The 20,249-nt window shown below is 39.7% G+C and overlaps 2 protein-coding genes across 2 annotated transcripts; both read right to left on the reverse strand.

Moving 5' to 3' along the window:
- Nucleotides 1–5,018: 5,018 nt before the first annotated feature.
- Nucleotides 5,019–9,558, reverse strand: LOC131244316 (putative receptor-like protein kinase At3g47110). Its single transcript, XM_058243946.1, has 3 exons — nucleotides 7,922–9,558; nucleotides 6,868–7,886; nucleotides 5,019–5,776 (listed from the first exon to the last, which is right to left on the reverse strand). Exons 1-3 carry the CDS (start codon nucleotides 9,556–9,558, stop codon nucleotides 5,385–5,387), a joined length of 3,048 nt encoding a protein of 1,015 aa, XP_058099929.1. The 3' UTR covers nucleotides 5,019–5,384.
- A 6,646-nt stretch (nucleotides 9,559–16,204) lies between these two features.
- Nucleotides 16,205–17,321, reverse strand: LOC131244660 (protein LEAD-SENSITIVE 1-like). The gene is made up of 2 exons (XM_058244157.1): nucleotides 17,161–17,321; nucleotides 16,205–16,706 (listed from the first exon to the last, which is right to left on the reverse strand). The coding sequence occupies exons 1-2, from the start codon at nucleotides 17,264–17,266 to the stop codon at nucleotides 16,387–16,389; spliced, it is 426 nt and encodes a 141-aa protein (XP_058100140.1). The 5' UTR covers nucleotides 17,267–17,321; the 3' UTR covers nucleotides 16,205–16,386.
- Nucleotides 17,322–20,249: the final 2,928 nt, after the last annotated feature.

The raw sequence follows: 20,249 nt of genomic DNA on the forward strand, positions 1-20,249 counted from the left end.
AAAAAATTTCAATGACATCTAAATTCAAAAAAAATTTAAGGTCTAATGAACTTGAGCACACTATCTTCTTTCTTGTTGGCCCGCTTTTAATCAGCTGTGCTGTTTTTTTTTTTTTTGGTAAATGGGTAGTAGGCAAATCATAGAATGGGGCTCTCCTGTTCCTGAGTACTTGCACACAACCTTTCTTGAGGTTATGCCTCTGGATTTTTTATTGGTTTTTCATATAAGAAGTTATTTTTCTCTAAGATTCTTAAATTTGTTGGTTTTGGGTTTTCTATGAAAATTTTTGTTGTGTTTTGTGTTTACTTTCATTTTGTCTTCTAGTGGCCATCCTTTTCTTTTGATTCTTGCATGTTTTGTACATGGGATTTCAGGTTTTGGTTTATTTTTATTTTTATTTTCTTCAAGTTATGGGCTTTTGGATATTTGATGGGTTTCTCAAACATTTTGGAGAGTAGTCATAACTTGATTTCTTTTAGTATCACAACTTGCTTTTGCTATCCATCTGATTCCTCCTGGATATGTGCATGCCTTCTCATGTCTTTATTTTTAATTTTATTTTGTTTTGGTTTCGCAGGTATTTCTAGCTTTCAGTCCTTGACCAATGAATCATCAAGCTTTGCTCGTATGAGCATGAGGTTTGAATATAATGCTCTGAAGTGATGAGTCATAGAATTCAAGTATTGAAATGAATGGTTCTCTAGTTTGACATATTGATGCCTGCTATCTATTGAATTAATCCTCTATTGGATTTGATGAATTGGTAAAGTAGTCACACCAATTTGGTTCTTGTTCATACCTTCTTTTTTGTTACTTAATTGTTCTATTGAATTTGAATTTCATATAATATAATTTTTTGTGTGTTTGCATGATCCATGTTTGGCTTCTTTGACATGGACCAGTTGCCTGTACGACTTTGCTGATATGCATGAGTCTTTGGTACATGCCTGAATTGGCCATGGATTCGTCGCTTCTAGGGCCAGTACTGATTGCAACTGGGCAAGTCTACTCGATATTGCATGATATTTAAGCTATTCATCTCATCTACTTATTTGCATAGCTGTTGATACAGAATGTACATGTTTCATGTATTAATTTTCCCTTTAGACCTTGATAGAGATATTTTTGCTGCTGATCTTCTTTTATCTGGTATACTCGTATTGTGTATTACTTGGAGTGGTGCATATGCAGTATTCCATCAAGTTCTGTTGTCATATTTGCATTCTGTTTTTAATTGTGATCCAATCTAGCTAACATATGCTCATTTGAATTCTTTATCTGCCATTTTTGCAGGATTAAGAAACACATCATTTGCAGGTTAGTTCTCATTACACAAATTGTATACGTAAGGCAGTAAATTTTGTTAACTTGACATGTTCGACAAAATGCCAATCTTCTACTAGTTGTAATAAATAAAGGAAGCTTGATTGTGAACATTGTACGTTTATTCTTCTATAGACATGAACACATAATTATATAAAGTTTGCTACTAGTATGCTTATCTGTGTCCTTTTTTCTTTTTTCTTTTTTCCTTCCACAGACAAGCACACAAATACATATATATTGTATATTGAAACCTCTAACAGTCTGTCAACGATCACAATACATGTTTAGACTGTCAGTCCACAATGTATGCTTACCTAAGAATGGGTTCCTTCTCAGCAAATCTTTTGCTTTAACATGATTTTTTTTTTTTTTCAGTCGGTAAATGTCATTCCTAGAGTGTACTGCTCCACTTCTTACTAGAATGATAAGGTTCATTATTTGCACTGCAGGTAGGAAATGAGTGCATATTATTTGGAGCATGCTACAGTTAATCATATCCAAAAACACTTCAAAATTTTGAAGAAGAACCTCGCTCCTTACTTTCATTGGGCTAAATCGGGTCAGGATACTGCTGAGAATGTGCCATGTGTGTGCGAGAGACCTAGGGCATTCCTCAGGTGGGCCTGCCATGTATGTGCCGAAGCCCAAATTTCCGGTATGTATGCTCATCAGATGGGCCATGTGTACAAAGAAAGGATGGTTAGGAGAATTGATCAGTGGTCCACACTTGATGAGTGGATTGGTCTGATTTTCAGGTACATTTTAGGAAGTTGGATTGAGATCCTACTTTCATGGGTTGCCATAGGAGCACTTAAAACCATTGCACTTAATGGAGACAGTTTCTAAATAATTATGTTTGTTCTAGGGCTGATGAATGGAATGTCAACAAATGGGCATGGGAAGGGGCATTAAAAGTAATCAGCAGACGGGAGGAGTGCATTATCAAGCTTGAAGATAAAACCACAGGTTCAATAATCTTTTAGTTACAATTAAGAGGAAAAGAAATTGATGCAGTCTTAGATGATACCATTATTTCTATTGAGCACATGGAATGTTTTAAGCAGGAGAGCTTTATGCTCGAGCATTTCTGAGAAACGGGGAGCCACATCTGGTGGAGCCTGTGATTGACAGCAGCAGGTTTGGTTCCGTTTGTTATTGGAACTGGGGTTAGTCTATGATATCTCAATACTCAATCAGATGGGAAAATTACAGTTTCCTCAATTATGTGTTTGCCTTAAGTTCAAATTACTGATATTTTAATAGGGTAAATGATATCGTCAGTTAAATTGTAGGTCAGCAAGTCTTTTCTCACACGCTCCACTCACATCCTTCTGGGCCTTCCTATTGCCTTTTTAGAGCCTTGAACCAACTCTCTCCTAACAGGTGCAGGAGAATCTTCCCATGGTGGGGCTGATTTTGTAGCCATGGACACAGAAGAGGGGCTGGGAAGGTGGGCCAGAAGCAGCCAGTTTATAGGAAAGTCCATTGATACATTTGGGCGGAAAACATCACAGTATAGAGGTGTTACAAGGTCTATAGGAGCCCTCTCTCCTCTAGTTTTTTGGTAGAGTTTTTTGAACAAAGGAATTGCATTTATTTATGATATGCGTCTAAAATCTTCTGAAGGGCTTTTTTTTTTTTTTTTCTTTTGGCAGTGGCGTTTTCTTTCTGTTGAAGATTTCTGTGCTTCCATAGGCGGTATTTTATAAGATAAAGAGACGAAGGGACGGAGGTAATGACAGGAAAAAATGGAGTAAAGAAATAGTTGGTTTTTGCTCTGTCGCGATTTAGGTGCAGTGTTTGTCGCCGCCCTCGGAGGCCCACAAGATGAGTGTTTCAATCATCGAAACCATTCATGTTCTGGAATGTATGATAAATGAGCCAGAATGAGTGTTTGTGACTGTCCATGTCTATTTTTGAGTTCAGAACAATGAAAAAATGATTTTCAATTGGTCGCATTTAACTCCAAAACTCAGGAAGTGGATTGCGCCCTGTCCCCTCCTCGAAGATTATCCATCCAGACAGGTCTCTCTGTGGCCCACCGTGATGTACGGGGTTTTATCCATGCTATCCATTTTGTCGGATATGAGCCCAAAATTGAGAGGATGTAGATGGTTCCAACTACATGAGGCCTCAGTTCGTTTTGCGTGACTCATGACCATCGTCCATCGCCGCCAGTGGGCCCATATGCTGGGTGTCACGATGATTGGAACCGCTGATCTATTGTCTTGTTCTTCTATTTGTGTAATTATCTAGCATATAGTACAAGTAGATTACATACAACACACTCTCTCTCATACAATGAACAAGGGTTTAAAATTGTTCTTAAAATTCTGTCCTAAAATCTGACCGTTGGCAACATTAATAAGCATTCAAAACTTTCGAAAATTGTGCCTAAAATGTGACTGTTGGCACCAGAACGGTTTAAAACCGTTCCTAAAATTCCGTTTCTAAGAATGGAAACGGTACCCAAAACGGTTTTGAACCGTTCCTGTTTTTCTGCGACGCCTCATTTAGAAACGGTTTGATGCCGTTCCTGAAGCATTTAGGAACGGTTTTAAACCGTTCCTAAATGACGATTTTGGTGTGGTAACAATGGGGGCCTACCAATGAATAGTTTGGATTAAATATTTTGAGATAGTGAAGTTGGATGCACTTAGAAGACCAATTTCTCATTTGGGTCCACTCCTTAGAAATATCATGGGCAGATGTAATAGCTTACCTACCATCTCTGCAAAACATGGATGATTTTGCCTGTTGAGTTTGGACCGCACACCATTTGCTTTTAGCTGTCCATTCGATGGCCACCAATTAGATGGATGGGACTGCTTGATTAGTGGTATCCACAAATGTGGCCACAATTTGGATGGACTGAACAGCCATGCATGTGTACGATGTGTAATTAGGCAATTTGATAACAGTCACAGATGCTAGCATGATTTTGCATCTACACCTCAGTGGGACCACTCATAAGATCCTCTGCTTAGGATAGATCTGTACACGAACCGAGTTAGCTCGGTTAATTCGCTTGACTCAACTTAGAAAAGCTCGACTCAACTCGGCTTGAAACTAGGTTCGAGCTGATTTTGAGCTCAAAAAAAGTTTGAGTGAGTCCGAGCTAGACTGAGGTCGACTCAACTTGGCTCGAGCTTGACTCAGTTCTAATCGATTCGACTCAGTTCGGGTTCACTTAATATAAATATTTTGTAAGTATTTATATATTTATATAAATTATAAATTATATATTATATATATTAAAAACCTTAACACATAAACTCGAACTCGAAGACCAAGCCAAGTTCGAGCTGGGGTAGTTTGCTAGCTGAGCCTAGCCGAGCTAGGCCAAGCTCGACTCGGTTTGGCTCGTGTACAGCTCTACTTGTGGATACACCACTCACTGTGCTCCCATTTTCCTTTTGTGCAAGTGAAGCCCATGAATTAGTGATCCAGATCATTGGCGGCTTGCGTTGGGCTGCATGTTGGATGGTCTGCGCTATAAAAAGTCCCAGACTGCATGCATGGTCCGTTCAATCCCTCTCTTGAACCTTTTTTTTCTTAAGTTGAAAGGGGAACCCTACTGTATTTTTCTTTTGATTTCCATTACAAGGCCACAAAATAGAAGTTATTAAAGTGATTTGAGGCGTGATCCACCTTTTGTAATGGTGTCATTCTTTGTAGTAAAATTCATTCAATCATATAACGTAGTCATGAAATATAAACACGGCAAACTCATAAGTAGCTACATTGGAACTTAAGAATACTTGCCACTAGAGGTAAAACAACAACAACAACAATAACAACAATAATGACAAAGTCTAATTAATAGGATTGAACACTGATAATGGTCTCTCTCTCTCTCTCTCTCTCTCTCTCTCTCTCTCTCTCTCTCTCTCTCTCTCTCTCTCTCTCTCTCATATTTTCTTCAAAAATAACCCGCGACAACCACACTGGTGAAGCACATCAAATGATGGAAACACAGCTCCATTTTCTGACCATAACTAGTAATAGTAGCTCAACAATTATTGAGGTGAGATGAACCTTCACCTAATAATAGGGCCCTATTTCGTCTCTCCATGTATTCCAACACCAAGAAATATTTCACGGATCACTTGCATTTCTCCAACAACCTCTCTCATCTCTATCCGTTCTCTCGGTGATTCTGTAGAACACGCCACTCCAATTCGAATAACCGAAACCATGCATTCTTGAATTCTTCCTCTCATGGCTCTGTTATTTTCGACGTTGTTGAAAGCATCATCATCTGAGAGAATTTGTGGATCGGCAATCTCCATCACTCGCTCTGGCAGAGCCATCTTTGCAAATTGATGAAGGCTTAGACCGTCTTTAAACATGTCATCGGTGGGTTGCCTCCCTGTAAACATCTCCAATAAAAGGATGCCATAACTGTACACATCGCCCTGCGTAGATGCATTGCCACCTAGCCCATACTCTGCAGTTCATACATTACTTCTTTTGTTATTAGGGTTAGTGATATAGGAAAAGTTGCAGAGGCTAATACAAAAGCTAGCTAAACTTGCTACAACAGATTCCGTAGCTTACATTCCTAAAGACTACAATCAGACTCCAATCATAGTGCTTGCATAATCAAGAAATTGATAGCATAACCAGATACTTGTTGGAATTATAGCCATGTAGACCTGTTACAATTGGTAGATTTGTAACTGTTATCAGTTGCAATCCTTTTGGGAAAGTGCTGGTATTTCACTAATTGCCATCAAGGTAAAACAAAGAGCTGGTTTGGGTTTTGGTTCCATAAGTGAGCAATTGGAAACCCATGAAAATTGAACCAAGGATAAAGTTGCAAGAGCTCTTTGGAGAACTTAATTGGCGATTAGCGATTACCAGTGACACAATAACAGTCGCCTCTCCAGGCTTAATGATAGAAAGCCTAACAACAATTATCAATCCATCAAATGATCAGATGAGAAAGGGTTCCTAATTGGTTAGAAGAATTCAAAGGTACAATAATTAATTTTAACTGGAAACATATTTGAAATTGATTTTTTATATAGCTTTGCATCATTCAAGTTTGGATTTATTAAGACATCCTCTGTTTCCCTATTTATTTTTTGAGGGTTGAATAATTTGGGAGTTAAAATTTTTAATCACCTGATTATTTTAGATGTCAGTAGACTAATTTAAGTTTTTTTTTTTTTTTTTTAATAATTCAAAATTATTTTTGTGTAGTTACATGATAATCAGGACTACCTTTGAGGCATGCAACCCTTTATACTTTATCATTTTGTAGTAGTTTTAGACTTTCCATTCTGTTTGCTAAAGAAAGCAAAATAGGAAGGGATTTATCCTTAAAACAAAATAGTAAAATATTCATCGTACCAAAAATCTACTTAACTGTCTTCCCCATGGACGTAATCACTTCCATGAAAAACCACATAAGTTCTATTGTTCACTTACTTACACATTTTAATTGACATTATAATTGTGATCTTGCATAAAAAATTACAATGAAAATGTATTTGTTTGAAAAATAAGAAAGGTGAAAATGAATAGGGACTTTACCTGGGGCAACATACCCAACAGATCCTTTTATTGCAACTGAACTGCTTTGGCTTTGATAAGAGTTGTTGTTGATTCCAGGAAGGATTTTCGTCAACCCAAAATCAGTTACATGGGCAGTCATGTCATTGTCGAGAAGAACATTGCTCGGTTTTAGATCGTGATGAACGATTGGTGCATGGCCATTGTGATGAAGATATTCCAATGCAGAAGCTACATCGATGGCTAAGTTTAGTCGTTCAGGAAGGTTCAAATTCCCCAATTGATGCTGCCCATTAACACTTGGATGCAACCATTTCTCCAAGCTCCCATTAGGCATGTACTCAAAAACCAGAGCTTTGAAATCATTGCCTTGGAAATCAATGCTGGAACATGCAGTTAAGATCTTGACGAGATTCCGATGTCGAATATGTCTCAAGGCATTACATTCGGCAGTAAAACTCTTTAGCGCACCCCGTTGTTGAAGGTTGAGCACCTTCACTGCAATAATCCTCTCATCACGATCCAGAATTCCTTTATACACGGAACCATAATTTCCAACACCAATCAAATTGGCTAAAGAAAACCCATCTGTTGCTTTCAACAGCTCTTTGTAAGAAACCTTTAAATAGGGGCCATCGAGAGAAGACATGGAGGAAGATTTCTTGCTTGATTTTCTTATCCAACAACTACCAGCATATGAACATGATAACAGAAATAATAAAAGGCCCAAAGTAATCACTGGGATTATGACCTTCAGACGAATAGACTTTCCCCCTTTCTTAGAACTTTGGTCGGCGCATGTAGGCAAGTGCAATGCTGGAATGCCCCCACACAGGTTTTTATTTCCAAGGACTGAAACCACACTCAGGTTTTTGAAGATGCCTTCTTTTGGCAGTTCACCCTCTAGATTGTTGAAAGAAAGATTTAAAGACTGCAAGAATGCAAATTTTCCTAAATATTCTGGAACATGACCAGATAAGTTGTTGCGCGACAAATCCATATCTTCGATCCCTCGTAACTTAACGAGGAAGGAATTGCTCCTTCAAATAAGTTGCCTGCCATATAAAGCGCTAACAGGTTCTGGCAATTGCCAAGCGAGGTAGGAATTTCACCTGACAATTTGTTCTCCGAAATATCCAACCCCAAGACATTTTCCATGCTGCCTATTTCTGTTGGTAGAGACCCAGTGAAAGAATTACGTGACAAGCGAAGGTAGGACAATCGGGAAGAAAGACTAAGAAGAAGCTGTTTGGGTATACCACCAGAAAGATTATTTTTATGAAGGTATAGGACTTCCATGTGTTTCAATTCTACTAGGCTTAAAGGTATGCTTCCATGTAAATTATTTTCATATAAATGAAGTTGGCCCAGATAAGTGATGTTTCCTAAAGAATCTGGTATTTCCCCTGAGAGTTTGTTCGAAGACAATGACAACTGGTACAGATTTTGCAATTTCCCAATGCCAGAGGGAATTGGACCGACTAAATGATTATTGGCCATCATCAAGACAATCAAGTTGATTAAATTCTCGATTCCTATTGGGATGCTTCCATATATTTGATTATTCCCTAACCTTAAAATGGTGAGGTGATTCGAGAAATTAGCAATGGAGCTAGGCAACATACCACTGAGTTGATTGAGTGCAAAGCTTATTCCTTTGAGACTGGTGCAATTTGTGAGAGAAGTGAGGAAGCCCAAGTCATCGTTTCCACCCCGGCTTCCTAGTTGGTTAGCCTCACCATTTATGCGGATCAGACCCGTAAGCCTTCCTAAATTTATAGGCACCAGTCCACTAAAACTGTTATTAGCGAGATCAAGTTGCTGAAGATTTGTCGCATTTGGTAGTGAAACTGGTATAGGCCCTGTAAATTCGTGTGCTCCCATGAAAAGATCTTGGAGGTTGGGAAGGGTGAGTCCTAAGTTCCACGGGAGGATTCCGTGCAATCGATTTTCTGCGACAGAGAGAATAGTGAGGGAAGAGAGGTTGTAAAGTGAGGGAGGAATCTCACCTGACAATTGATTCGAACTGATTTGGAGTTCTTTTAAATTCCACAGTCGCCCGAGTTCGTCTGGGATGTTTCCTACGAGACGGTTTCGGCGCAAAATAAGATTGGTGAGAGATGAAAGGTTGCCAATGAATGGTGGGATTCCCTCCGTCAAATTGTTAACGCTGAGATCCAAATAAGTAAGCTTTGACAGATAGCCGAGCTCAACTGGAATTTTTCCTTTGATCTTGTAGTTACCGTTTAAATCGATAACTCTGAGTTCCTTGCAGTTTATTAGACTAGTCGGAATTTCTCCACCAAAAGAATTATAGCTGAGATTCAGATACCGCAACCGGAACAAACGACCTACTTCCAGTGGAATTTTGCCATTTAATGTATTGTTTGAGAGATCGATTTCTCTAAGGAAGCTGAGATTCGCTGTGTAAGAGGATATGTGGCCCACCAAGCCACGGCCTTTAAGATTCAAAGCTGTGACCCTCTGATGACGCCTACGGCTGCAGGTGACCCCACTCCACTCGCAGAAATGGAGTGAACTGTTCCACGAGTTGAAGACTCGGAGAGGATCTCCATATATTCCATTCTTGAAGGCAAGCAGTGCGAGTCGATCCGTTTCATTCCGCGTGGTTGTGGTGGCAGCGACTGGTTCGGATCCTACCAAGTCTATACACGACACCAAATAAAGTGAGAGAAAAACCCATAAATTCATTTTCTCAAAGCTCTCCCCCTAGTTGAGAATAACAACTAAAAAAGAAAAATTGAAGACAGTTTATGTAGCACAATAAGAAGCAGAGCATATATTCCTATTTATAGGACGCAGAGGCGTGTGTGGACGATTAGGAAATGAATGGTAAAGAAGAGATCGACAGTGGGAACATGAATACTTCTTACACTTAAGGCCAGTTTGATTTTCCCAATTGAATGCGGATCGTCTGTGCTGAAGGCGGGAGCGGTTTGGGTGTATCCCTGGATCCGCCAAGATCGTTGGATACATAACTGTGGGGTCCACGTTGATGTATGTGCCTTGCATCCATACCGTCCATCCATTTTGACTACTAATTTTATGGCCTGATCCCAAAAAACAAGTAGATCCAAATCAAATATTAGGTGGACCATGTCACAGGAACCACGTGAAACAGTCGTGATTGAATCCCACCATTAAAAGTTTCATGGGGGCCACCAGAATGTTTATTTCCCATATGACCTTTTGATAAGATCACAGGGACATGGATGAAGAGACCACACAAAAATCAGCTTAATCCAAAACTTTTGTAGCTAACCAGAAGTTTTTAATAACCGATTAGCACTGTTTCCTATATATTATCGAAGGTCCACTTGAGATTTGAATCATCTTCAAACAGGATGGACAGCGTGATTATAAGTCACATACATCAAGGTGGGCCCCACGGACAGTGTGATTATAAGTCATGAAGACCTGATGAAGGTAAAACAATATCAATTTGATCCAAAACTTGTACGGCCCCAGAATTTTCAACAGTAGGCGTTCAATTCCTTAGCTTTCTGTGGCCTGATTTACTTGAACTTTGGATATCCTTTGATTTTGGGATCATGCCTTAAAGTGAGTTGACAAAACGTATGGACAAGGTGGGCAGGAGAACACATACACTACACTGGGTCTCACAGCATCCTTACACCCTGTGGCCTCGGTGGGTCTCACAAAGTCCTTCCACCACGGTGGATCCAGTAGAATCCTTACACCACCAAAACCTACTACATGGTTTAGCCAAGTGACCCCGACACCAGCTGGCTAGCTGGTGTCAAAGCTCTGTGAGACCCACCATGATGTTTGTGGATTTATTCACGTGGTCCATCTATTTTTTCAGCTCATTTAGTGCGTGAGTCTAAAAATGATGTAGATAAAAAGCTCCAAGGGTACCACACCATAACAAACAGTTGAGATTAAATTCTTAATTATATCATCTTCTGGCCATCAGCAAAAGTTTTGAATCAAGTTGATACTTATGTTTTTCCTTTATGTAGGGTTATGTGACCTGATGAACTGGTTAGATGACAAATAAATATTACAGTGGCTCCTAGGAAGTTTTTAACGGTGGGAGTTTAATAACCACTATTTTCGACTAATGTGGTTCACTTGAAATTTACATCCACATCATTTTTGGGCTCATGCTCAGAAATGAGCTACCAAAATAGATGGACAGTTCGGATAAAACACATGTTGTATTAGATATCTTAAATCTTGTTTGATATGGAGTTTGTCAATGTCATCGACTAACTATTTGATGTCACCTTCGATGACATCAAACAGAGCTCGATGACATCGAGTTTATTCTGAATTTCTTTAGTTGGTCGCTGGATATATTGGTGTCATTTTTCAATAACATTGAGGGGTTTTTGATGACATTGAAAACATGTGTGATGCCACTGAAGCTGGGACAAGGAATCGAGATTTTCTGCAAAATTCATGTCTAGTCGTTGGACTCTTTTAATGTTTCTTTGATGACATTGAAAGTTTACACAGATACATTTGCAAAAACGTAAATTTTGTGATTTTGGTTTCTTATTCCGATTCTATTTCTTTCTAAACCTATATAAAGGAGTGTATGCGGGATTGAGAGGTATTCCAAGATATTTTAAGAGGTTCTAAGTGTTTCTAAAAGAGTTATAGGGTTTCAAGAGATGAAGAAAAGATGAGGTTTGAGGATTGCTCAAGTCGGATAAGTCCTCTATCTTTGTAATTTATACTTTTATAGTAGAATTTTTTGTCGCTTTGTGCCGTGATTTTTTCCCGCAAAGGTTTTCCACGTTAAATCTCTGTGTTCTTTTGTGTTTGCTTGGTGCTCTTTGATTGTTATTTTAGATCTAAATCTGTATGATTCCGCAGCACAAATCCCAACAACACATATATAATAGTGATGCCTAAATAACTTTGACAATAGCTAGTTGGCTAGGGGTGGGGTCATCAGCCAAACCCCGTCCAAAACGAATGCCCTGAAATTGAGTTGGCAGCACCCAATGCGATTCCAAAGAGAGAAGAAAAGTGGAATGTTTTGCCGTGTGGAATTTCAATGGACCCCACCATGATGTATGTGTTAGATGCACATGTCTAATTTTCTACGTCATTTTAGGCATGATCCGGTAAAAGAGGCGGATGCAAAGCTCAAGTGAACCACACCTCAGGGAAGACTGGGAATTGGACGTCTAGCGTTGAAAACTTTTTAGGGCCAAAGATGGCACAAATCAAGATAATTAATATTTGTGTCTACCCTTCATTTAGATTCGTGTGACCTTATGAATAGGCTCTATGGAAAATAAATGTCAAAATGGGTCCTAGAAAGGTTTCAATGGTAGTTGTTCAATCTCCACCTCTTTCTCAGTCGTTCGATCTCCACCTCTTTCTCCATTATAGTCCACCTGAGCTTTGCATCTGCTTCATTTTGTGGCTCATTCTTTAAAATGACTTGGAAAAAATAAATAAAAAATGTGGATCTAACACAAATTATGGTAGGTCCCATAAAAATTCCACACGTTAAAACATTTAGTTGACGCGTCATGCAGTACTATTGGGGAGAGAAAATCGGTGTATGGAAAATTGGAAATACATTAAATGTCCCCCTTGGAAATTCGTATGTATATTCATTTTTGTTCTTTTTAATTTTTCTCTGACTGATGTCAGCGATGACATCAACACTGATGTGGACTAATAAAAAGGAAAGGCACATTATTTCCCTCTACCTTCAACTATCTGCACTCTTTTGCAAATGTGCTATTATTACTTTTCAATTATTGTCTCCGAAACTACGTAAATCATATATGAATTTAAGGTATTTCTATATGCCCAAAAACGTAGTGGCCCATCATTATGAATATCATATGTGAATTTAATGTATTTTTATATGCCCCAATGATGATGAATATGTTTTGTTAATAAGGCTGATAAGGTCACAAAGATTTGGATGAAGAGACCACACAAATATCTGCTTGACCCAAAACTTTTGAAGCTTACCAGAAGTTTTAAATAGTCAATTACCACCATTAATTTCTTATATTATGGTCCACTTGAGATTTGGATGTGCATTTGTTTTTTTTTTTTTTTTTTATACAATGCCTTAAAATAAGCTTTCAATACAGATGGATGGTGTGGATGCAGTCATATACATTACAGTGGGCCCCACAATTAGGGGTCCCACACACCACAGTGGATCTAGGGACTCCCCTAATAGCTGTCCGATTAGATGCGGCCCTTAACCTGGGGCGCTCATTAATGTATTTATTCTATACCCATGCCATCCATCAATTTTTTCAAATCATTTTAGGAGACAAGCCCAAAAATAAAATAGATCTCATCTAGGTTTATGCGACCTTATCAACAGGGTGGATGGAAAATAAATATTAATTACATAAACATTAAGTGGGGCCTTAGATTTGGATCTTCTTTATTTTGGGGGCTGTGGCCTAAAATGATATAAAAAACAGATAGACAACATAATATAAAAATAGATAAATCAAGGTGGACCCCATGGAACGGGCCCGTCTTGGGTGAGTACGGTGCCATACCTAAGCTGTCCTGGCCTTCACATGTGGGATGTGCGTTGTCTATCGAAACTATCCTTTTTAATGGGGCGTTATAACTGTTCACGTCCGATATAATCAAATGAATGGGGCCATCCATCTTAGCGCAGTTTAGCTGCCAACGAGTCGGTCTTACCAGAACTAGGGTGATCAGGGTGCGGGGTCCGGGTCTGGGTTTTAGGATCCGGATCTGATCAAGCTCGGATTCTTTTCAGGTCTTTGGACGTTAGCTTTGAGTCGAGTCCAAGTTAAGGGCATTTACAAGCTCAGTATACACACGTGTGTCACTCTGACACATTTGTGGTTTACACGAGTTATCATACATGCGCGTGGTTTAATAAACCTTTGTCCTTTGTTGGAATAATTTATATATTAATTTATGTTACAATTAACATTAATTTGTCTGGACGCAACGACCGACCTAGACCGACCTTGTCTTAATATGGTGGACCCCACCCAAAGATGGAATCTCACCCAAGCAAGGGTAAGCTCATAATTTCAGTCCGACAGCGACATGTATTGCCGTGTTAGAGGAGTTATTAATTACTTGACTGGACTCGAGTAGGCATAATTAGCCGTGTGAGCGGAGTCATGGACTTGACCGTACTCGAGTAGACTTGAATGGCCGTGTGAGTGAGGTCATTTGCTTGAGAGGATTCGAGTAGGCTTAATTAGCCGTGTGAGTGGAGTCATTGACTTGACCCTACTTGAGTAGACTCGAATGACTATGTAAGTGAGGTCATTTGCTTGACAGGATTCGAGTAGGCTTAATTAGCCGTGTGAGTGCAGTCATTGACTTGACCCTACTCGAGTGGACTCGAATGACTATGTAAGTGAGGTCATTTGCTTGACTGGACTCGAGTGGACTTGGGTGGCCGTATGGGTGAAGCCATTGAAAGCCGATTGCGTCCCACCCGCCCCTCCATTGGAACGTGCAGACGTGTGGGAGCCCACCATGATGTACAGGGAATTATCTACCTTGTTTACTCCTCTTCTCGTGTCATTTTAAGGTATGAACTAAAAAATGATGCTAATCGAAGCCTTAATTGGAAGACACCACACATGACTCTTGCTTTTAATGCAACGTAGATGATTTGTATTTGACGCAGGGATGAACGTGAGGTCGAGCACCGTCTTCCTCAAGGGATAAAATGTTCTGAGTCCATGGAACTTTTTTTGACTCCTCACAGTTACTTCTCGAATGCACAGGAAAGAAAGCAAGTAAAATAAAAAATAAATTATATAAATTTCGAAATTGAATGATGATTGAATAAAAACGAGTTCACAACCCTTTAGATATGAGTATCAAGCAATGGTAAAAAAATCAAAATCAAACTACAGCTAAAACTCCTAGAATTCGCAACTTACTATAAATAGGAAACATAGTAAACTTACTATTTATATTTATAGACGGTTGTGATGTCTACTAGTGTGTAAGGTTTTTTGCCAAAAATAGTAAGTGTCCTATTTGACTTCACCAAACAGTTGTCCTAATTATTCTAAGCTCTTTTTACGTTGGGCTCAACTTCAAAAGCCCGACGGATGAAAATTTATAATGAAACTAAAACTTACTATTTGTAGTAAAAAAATAAAATTAAAATAGGGAAACGATCATCGATACAGGGGTATTTCGCAAATCCAGCTTGCGCAACCCAGCATAGCGGGGTTAGTTGGCTAAAGTAGCTCATTCTACCCAAAAATTATATATTTTATGTCCGATAACTCATTCCGGATTACGAGATACACCTGATTTAAGGTCCAATGGTCCGGATCACTTATATTGTTGACCGGGCCTTTTCTGATCCACCTTGGCCATGTAACTGTCTACAACCCTCTCTACATCAGTATTTAATGCAACTCAAGCTTACCTTTTGGTGTGGTTTACTTGAGCGTTGGATCAGCCTTTTTTCTAAGTTTATATCGTTAAAATGATACGAGAGAAAGGATAGCATGGCTAAACATATACATCATGGTGGACTCAACACAAATCTGACTTTCTTAGCTAGATACAGGCAAGGGTAGCGCACAATCCATGCATCTAAAGTCATTGGCTTTACTTGAATGGTGGATTAGGTGTTATCGGGTAATATTTTATTGGGTCTTGCCCAATAAGTGACACTCACCTTGATATGTATGTTGTATATTCACACCATCCATCAGTTTTACAGCTCATTTTAAAATATGATATAAGCCTAATCCAAGATCTTCAGTAAGCCCCATAAAGGTTGTGATGGTGGGTGTCCCCATCCTCGTGGGTCCCTTTGGTGGGGCACACGTGAGTTTAAGATTCAGCACGTGTCCCAGCAAAAAATGGTGGATGGCGTGGAGGTCACAAAAACATCACAATGGTCTCATAGAGCTCGTTGCGTGCACCCTTTACCGTGTCAATTATTATGGTCTGGCCACATAACAGTGGGCCGCTTCCGCTGGCTATGCATCATTTATTAGTGGTGGTGACTTTTCCAATATACAAATGGCATCAAGAATCCAAACCATCTAATTTGCTAACCCAATTGTGGATGGTCGGGTACATTGGCTTATCATTACGTCGTCATCGTAGTTAGAACTTAGAGAGAATGTATAAATATGTAGGTCAGATCAGCTTAAATGGAAAATATTTATTGTTGCTTTTGTTGGAGAGGAGCGCTCCGCCATTAGCATTATTCTTACATATTATTTATAAGTAAACAAGACATACGACACAAGTAGGATAAAAAGGTATTGTACTAACTAGTACTTCCTGTCCTCGTCTTCTTTCTTGTTTCTCCTTGCCTCACGTTAAGTGTTGAGGTACAGCTGTTTCTCCTTGCCTCACGTAAGTGTTGACGTACAGCATGAGCAACACTTGCAGGAGCTTCTAATAAGGCAACAACTTCCTTGGTCTGCCCACTGCGACATTCGGTAATTTTTTTGCCCGTCTTACAATATAAAGCAAAGTCCTCACAATTGTTCTTAATGAGGTGGTACACGTCGAAGCCTTCCTCAATTATTGATTTGGCACGCTCAAGGACTTTCTCTGGCGGGTCTGAGTCAGCCGTGGTACATGTTCCGGCTCTCGTGTTCCGGCTCTCATGTTCCGCCTCTCATGGTCTGAAATGGAGTATCGGTAGCGGTAGATTTTGCCTCCGGCAAGGAAACAATCTAAGCATGTGATTAGAACTCCATTGCTTGTCCTGTTCAACAAACCTCCACACTTATTGCATGGTTTTTTGCGGATCAATAAGTGGATAACAGCTTCAAGTACTTCAGGTATTTGTCCTCTTGCAAAGCTGAACTGAATGACCTTTTCATCGCCCATATATATTCCTAGGTAACAATTGAGAAGTGATAATTAGATAAGCATCGGTTCTAATGAGGAAATGGGATCCTTTGATATGCTATGAATCGCTGTGGACGGACCAAAAATCAGATTGGTGGCCGATAAATGCTTAGATAGATTGTTGAGGAAACTAATGCACATTCATGTGGTTAAAACAAATAATAATAAATAAACAAAAAATCGTCACTAAATCATTCCAAGATGAAAACATTTTAGGGCATGCTTCATCCAAGATGAGAATCAACAGAAAAATGGTCTGGATTACTGAATCGCAAGCTCTATAATTTGTTATGAATACAAAATACAGGCTGACTCGGCTCTACTCAGTACTCAACTGAGTAGGTCCCGACTCGTCCAATAGGACTAGACTCGAGAATCAGTCCGAGTCATTGAGTCTGAAAACCATGAAAAGGGCCTTACGAGTATTAAGTAAAAACGGACCATGATGGCCGTAGACGAACGCCCTCCATGTATAGATGTGATCACCAGGTTTGAGCTGCCACCTTTGGATCTCCTGTCCGGTGAACGGTTCAATGAGCGAACTCATCTTTCTCTCCTATAACTCTGTAATTCTTCTATTGGATCGGTATTTATAGAAATTAGTGGCATGTTATAAGGTATATCTTTCAGAGCATACAGATAGAGACTGTAGACCTTCATAAGGAACATTTTGATACTGTCCATTGATTGTGGCCAAGAATCACCGTCCTCAATTCCTTCCCACATTTTGGAAAGTTGGGAGGGAATCGGAATTCATATGTGGATAAGATTGCACATTTGATAACGGGACACGCAAATTCATCTGTGGCAGTAAGAACACGAGATTCGGTATTTGGGTCTCCCACCGTCCATGGATGCTAGGCGGAAATCCAGGTGACAGTCACAGTAGGAAAGTAGCTTGGGTGGTAATGGGCCTTGCGGCCTGACCATCCAAACCCAGTTTTGGCTTGGGCCGGTATCTCCCCCCGCATGCATGGCCCGATCATCTTTCGATTTGGGCTTGTGCTCAAGTCATTTCAGCCCAACCCAAGGTGACTTCACGTGTATATCCTACAAATACTCCACCCGAATCCTCCGTACGAACCCATTCATCTCCAACTTGGACCATTTGTTACGTTCTACTTCTTTGTGCACGTGTGGCTCACTTGATCAACTGATAAATTAAGGGCATTCAAGTGAAAAAAAAAAACTATTTTATGGAAATGGATTGGCTACTCCCCCTGCTACCAGCCAATGGCTGGTAGTCGGTCTTCTGTGGGCCCCACCATGATGTATGTGTTTCATCCATGCCGTCCATCTATTTTATAGATCATTTTATGATATCCCAATCTCAAGTGGACCACATTACAGGAAACAATGTTGAATGAACGTTGACCATTAAAAACTTTTTGGGGACCACAAAAGTTTTGGATCAAGCTGATCTTTGTTTTTCCCCTTTATCTGGGTACGTATGACCTAATCAACAGATTGGATGCCAAATAAACAGTACAGTGGGCCTTAGGATGATTTTCATGGTGGATATCCAACCACTATTGTTTTCCTGTGGTGTAGTCCGCCTAAGATTTATATCCCTGTCAATTTTTTTTTTTGGATCAAGCTATAAAATTATCTGTAAAAGTAGGTGAAACACATACATCATGGTGGGGCCCACATAGTACCGACCACCAGCCACGGGGCTGGTGGCAGGGGGAGTAGCCGATCAGTTCTCCTATTTTATGCACTTTCAGAAAGTGCTAGATCAGGCCTAGGCCCATGTTAGGCTTGTGCCGAAGACCTACTGTTGGCCTTGTCCGGGCCTTTCCTTTGCCAGCCAAACTGGGACCATTTCCAACTCTAGAGGTACAACATCTCGAGGGGACAATAGGCTAGGCTGCCTGGTGGGCCGAGCAGCATAGCCATGTAGGGCCGGGGCTTGGGCCACTTAACTTGTCCCGGTCCCGGGCTGGTCCCAGTCCTGAAAATTAATTTAGGTTGGTACGGTCAATGATGAATGACCTAACTTAAGATAAAGAAAGTGCCACACATATATCATGACCTTAACGGCGTCGTACTATAGGCATATCAACAGTTGGCCACTAAAAATAAAAAAATCCTAGAACTATCTTAATCATTTACTAAATGCTTTTTGTAGCTGAATGTAAGCCATTACTGACCTTTTCTTTTGGTATCCATTTGTTTGTTTGACACAGTTAAAAGGGATCTAATTATCAGAACAATGTGGCATTTCAATTATGATCCGTGCACTTCCTGGCCTATCCAACGAATGGTTTAGATATATTCCATGTATGCCAGATAAGCAGCACTGATTTGGAGGCAACGTTATTTACTATGCCTCCACAAGCACTGGATCCGGTCCCAAATAGAAATCCCTGCCTATGTCAAAAAGAAGAAGGTTTCGAAATTGAATTCGGATAAAGGCTTGGATGATCGTTTTATATCATTTTAGTGACGCATTCACAATGCATGTAACAAAACTAGACAGCAATCTGGGCAGTCTAAATCGTGAGCCCAACTAAGCACACTTGTCAGTTGATCTTAACCGTTCAATTCCTCCAGCTAAATTCGTCATACTGACCAATTGTATCTAACTGTTCATTTCATGGACATCAGTTGGACGGTCGGGATCATGCATGCAGCTTTTCTTTGATGGTGAACTAAGACAGTAGTATCGTTTTTCACGAGTAGTGTTGACCTGACGACAGAGTATAAACCGAATGAGAAACTGATTTGGTGGGCCTGGGAATCGGTTCGAACTTATCATTAGGGAATAGGGGAGCTATTCGGTACTCTCGCAGTCACTGATATTTGATGTGTGAGCACTAAAAAACTGTATATTTGGCCTGCACTAGCTCAAACTAAAATGTCCTAACCGTGAGATCCACTATTGATAGGCCATCATCCATGATATAGACCGAGTGGACAATCCCAACCTTTGATTAACATGCATCCGTTGGTTGAATCTGGACCTTTGTATTCATTTCCACTGGACGTCCACTAAATGCTCACTGATGAGCCAGATTAGAAATTAAATTAATTAATTTTAGATTTACAAGCCATATAGATTGGGATCGGTGCTTTGTACAGTTTAATTTGAGTTATGTCTATGTGGACTGTTCAATTTCTCAGTACTCGCATATCTAACCTGACACTCTCCTAAAGTTTCTAAGTTATTCACGTGCAATAATTGAGTCAAAGATTTGAAATAAAAAACTTTACAAAATATTATATGATTAATACGATGAAATTTACATTTCAGTGCTATTTTCTCAAAAGTTTTCAAAAAGCTGCACCACGGAATAAAGCCATGTGGGTGGGACTCCGACCGTAGGGCCCACCTAGATGTATTCATTTGTATATCTATGCTGCCTATCTGTTTTTCAAGTTTATATCAGGTCATGGTCCTAAAAAAAAAAAAAACATATACAAATTTCAAATGGACCACACCAACAGAAACAGTTGTCATCAACTATTAAAAAACTTTTGTGGGCTACAAAAGTTTTGGATTAAGTTGAAACTTGTTTCTTACTTTC

Source organism: Magnolia sinica, chromosome 4, assembly GCF_029962835.1.
Source record: "Magnolia sinica isolate HGM2019 chromosome 4, MsV1, whole genome shotgun sequence".
Lineage (NCBI taxonomy): Eukaryota > Viridiplantae > Streptophyta > Magnoliopsida > Magnoliales > Magnoliaceae > Magnolia > Magnolia sinica.

Coding starts and splice junctions, on each gene's coding strand:
- LOC131244316 (XM_058243946.1), bottom strand. CDS start 9,558: ATGAATTTATGGGTTTTTCTCTCACTTTATTTGGTGTCGTGTATAGAC. Junction 7,887..7,921: donor CTTGGCAATTGCCAGAACCT/GTTAGCGCTTTA, acceptor ACTTATTTGAAG/GAGCAATTCCTTCCTCGTTA. Junction 5,777..6,867: donor TGTTGGGTATGTTGCCCCAG/GTAAAGTCCCTA, acceptor TATGAACTGCAG/AGTATGGGCTAGGTGGCAAT.
- LOC131244660 (XM_058244157.1), bottom strand. CDS start 17,266: ATGAGTTCGCTCATTGAACCGTTCACCGGACAGGAGATCCAAAGGTGG. Junction 16,707..17,160: donor GTTCGTCTACGGCCATCATG/GTCCGTTTTTAC, acceptor ATTGTTACCTAG/GAATATATATGGGCGATGAA.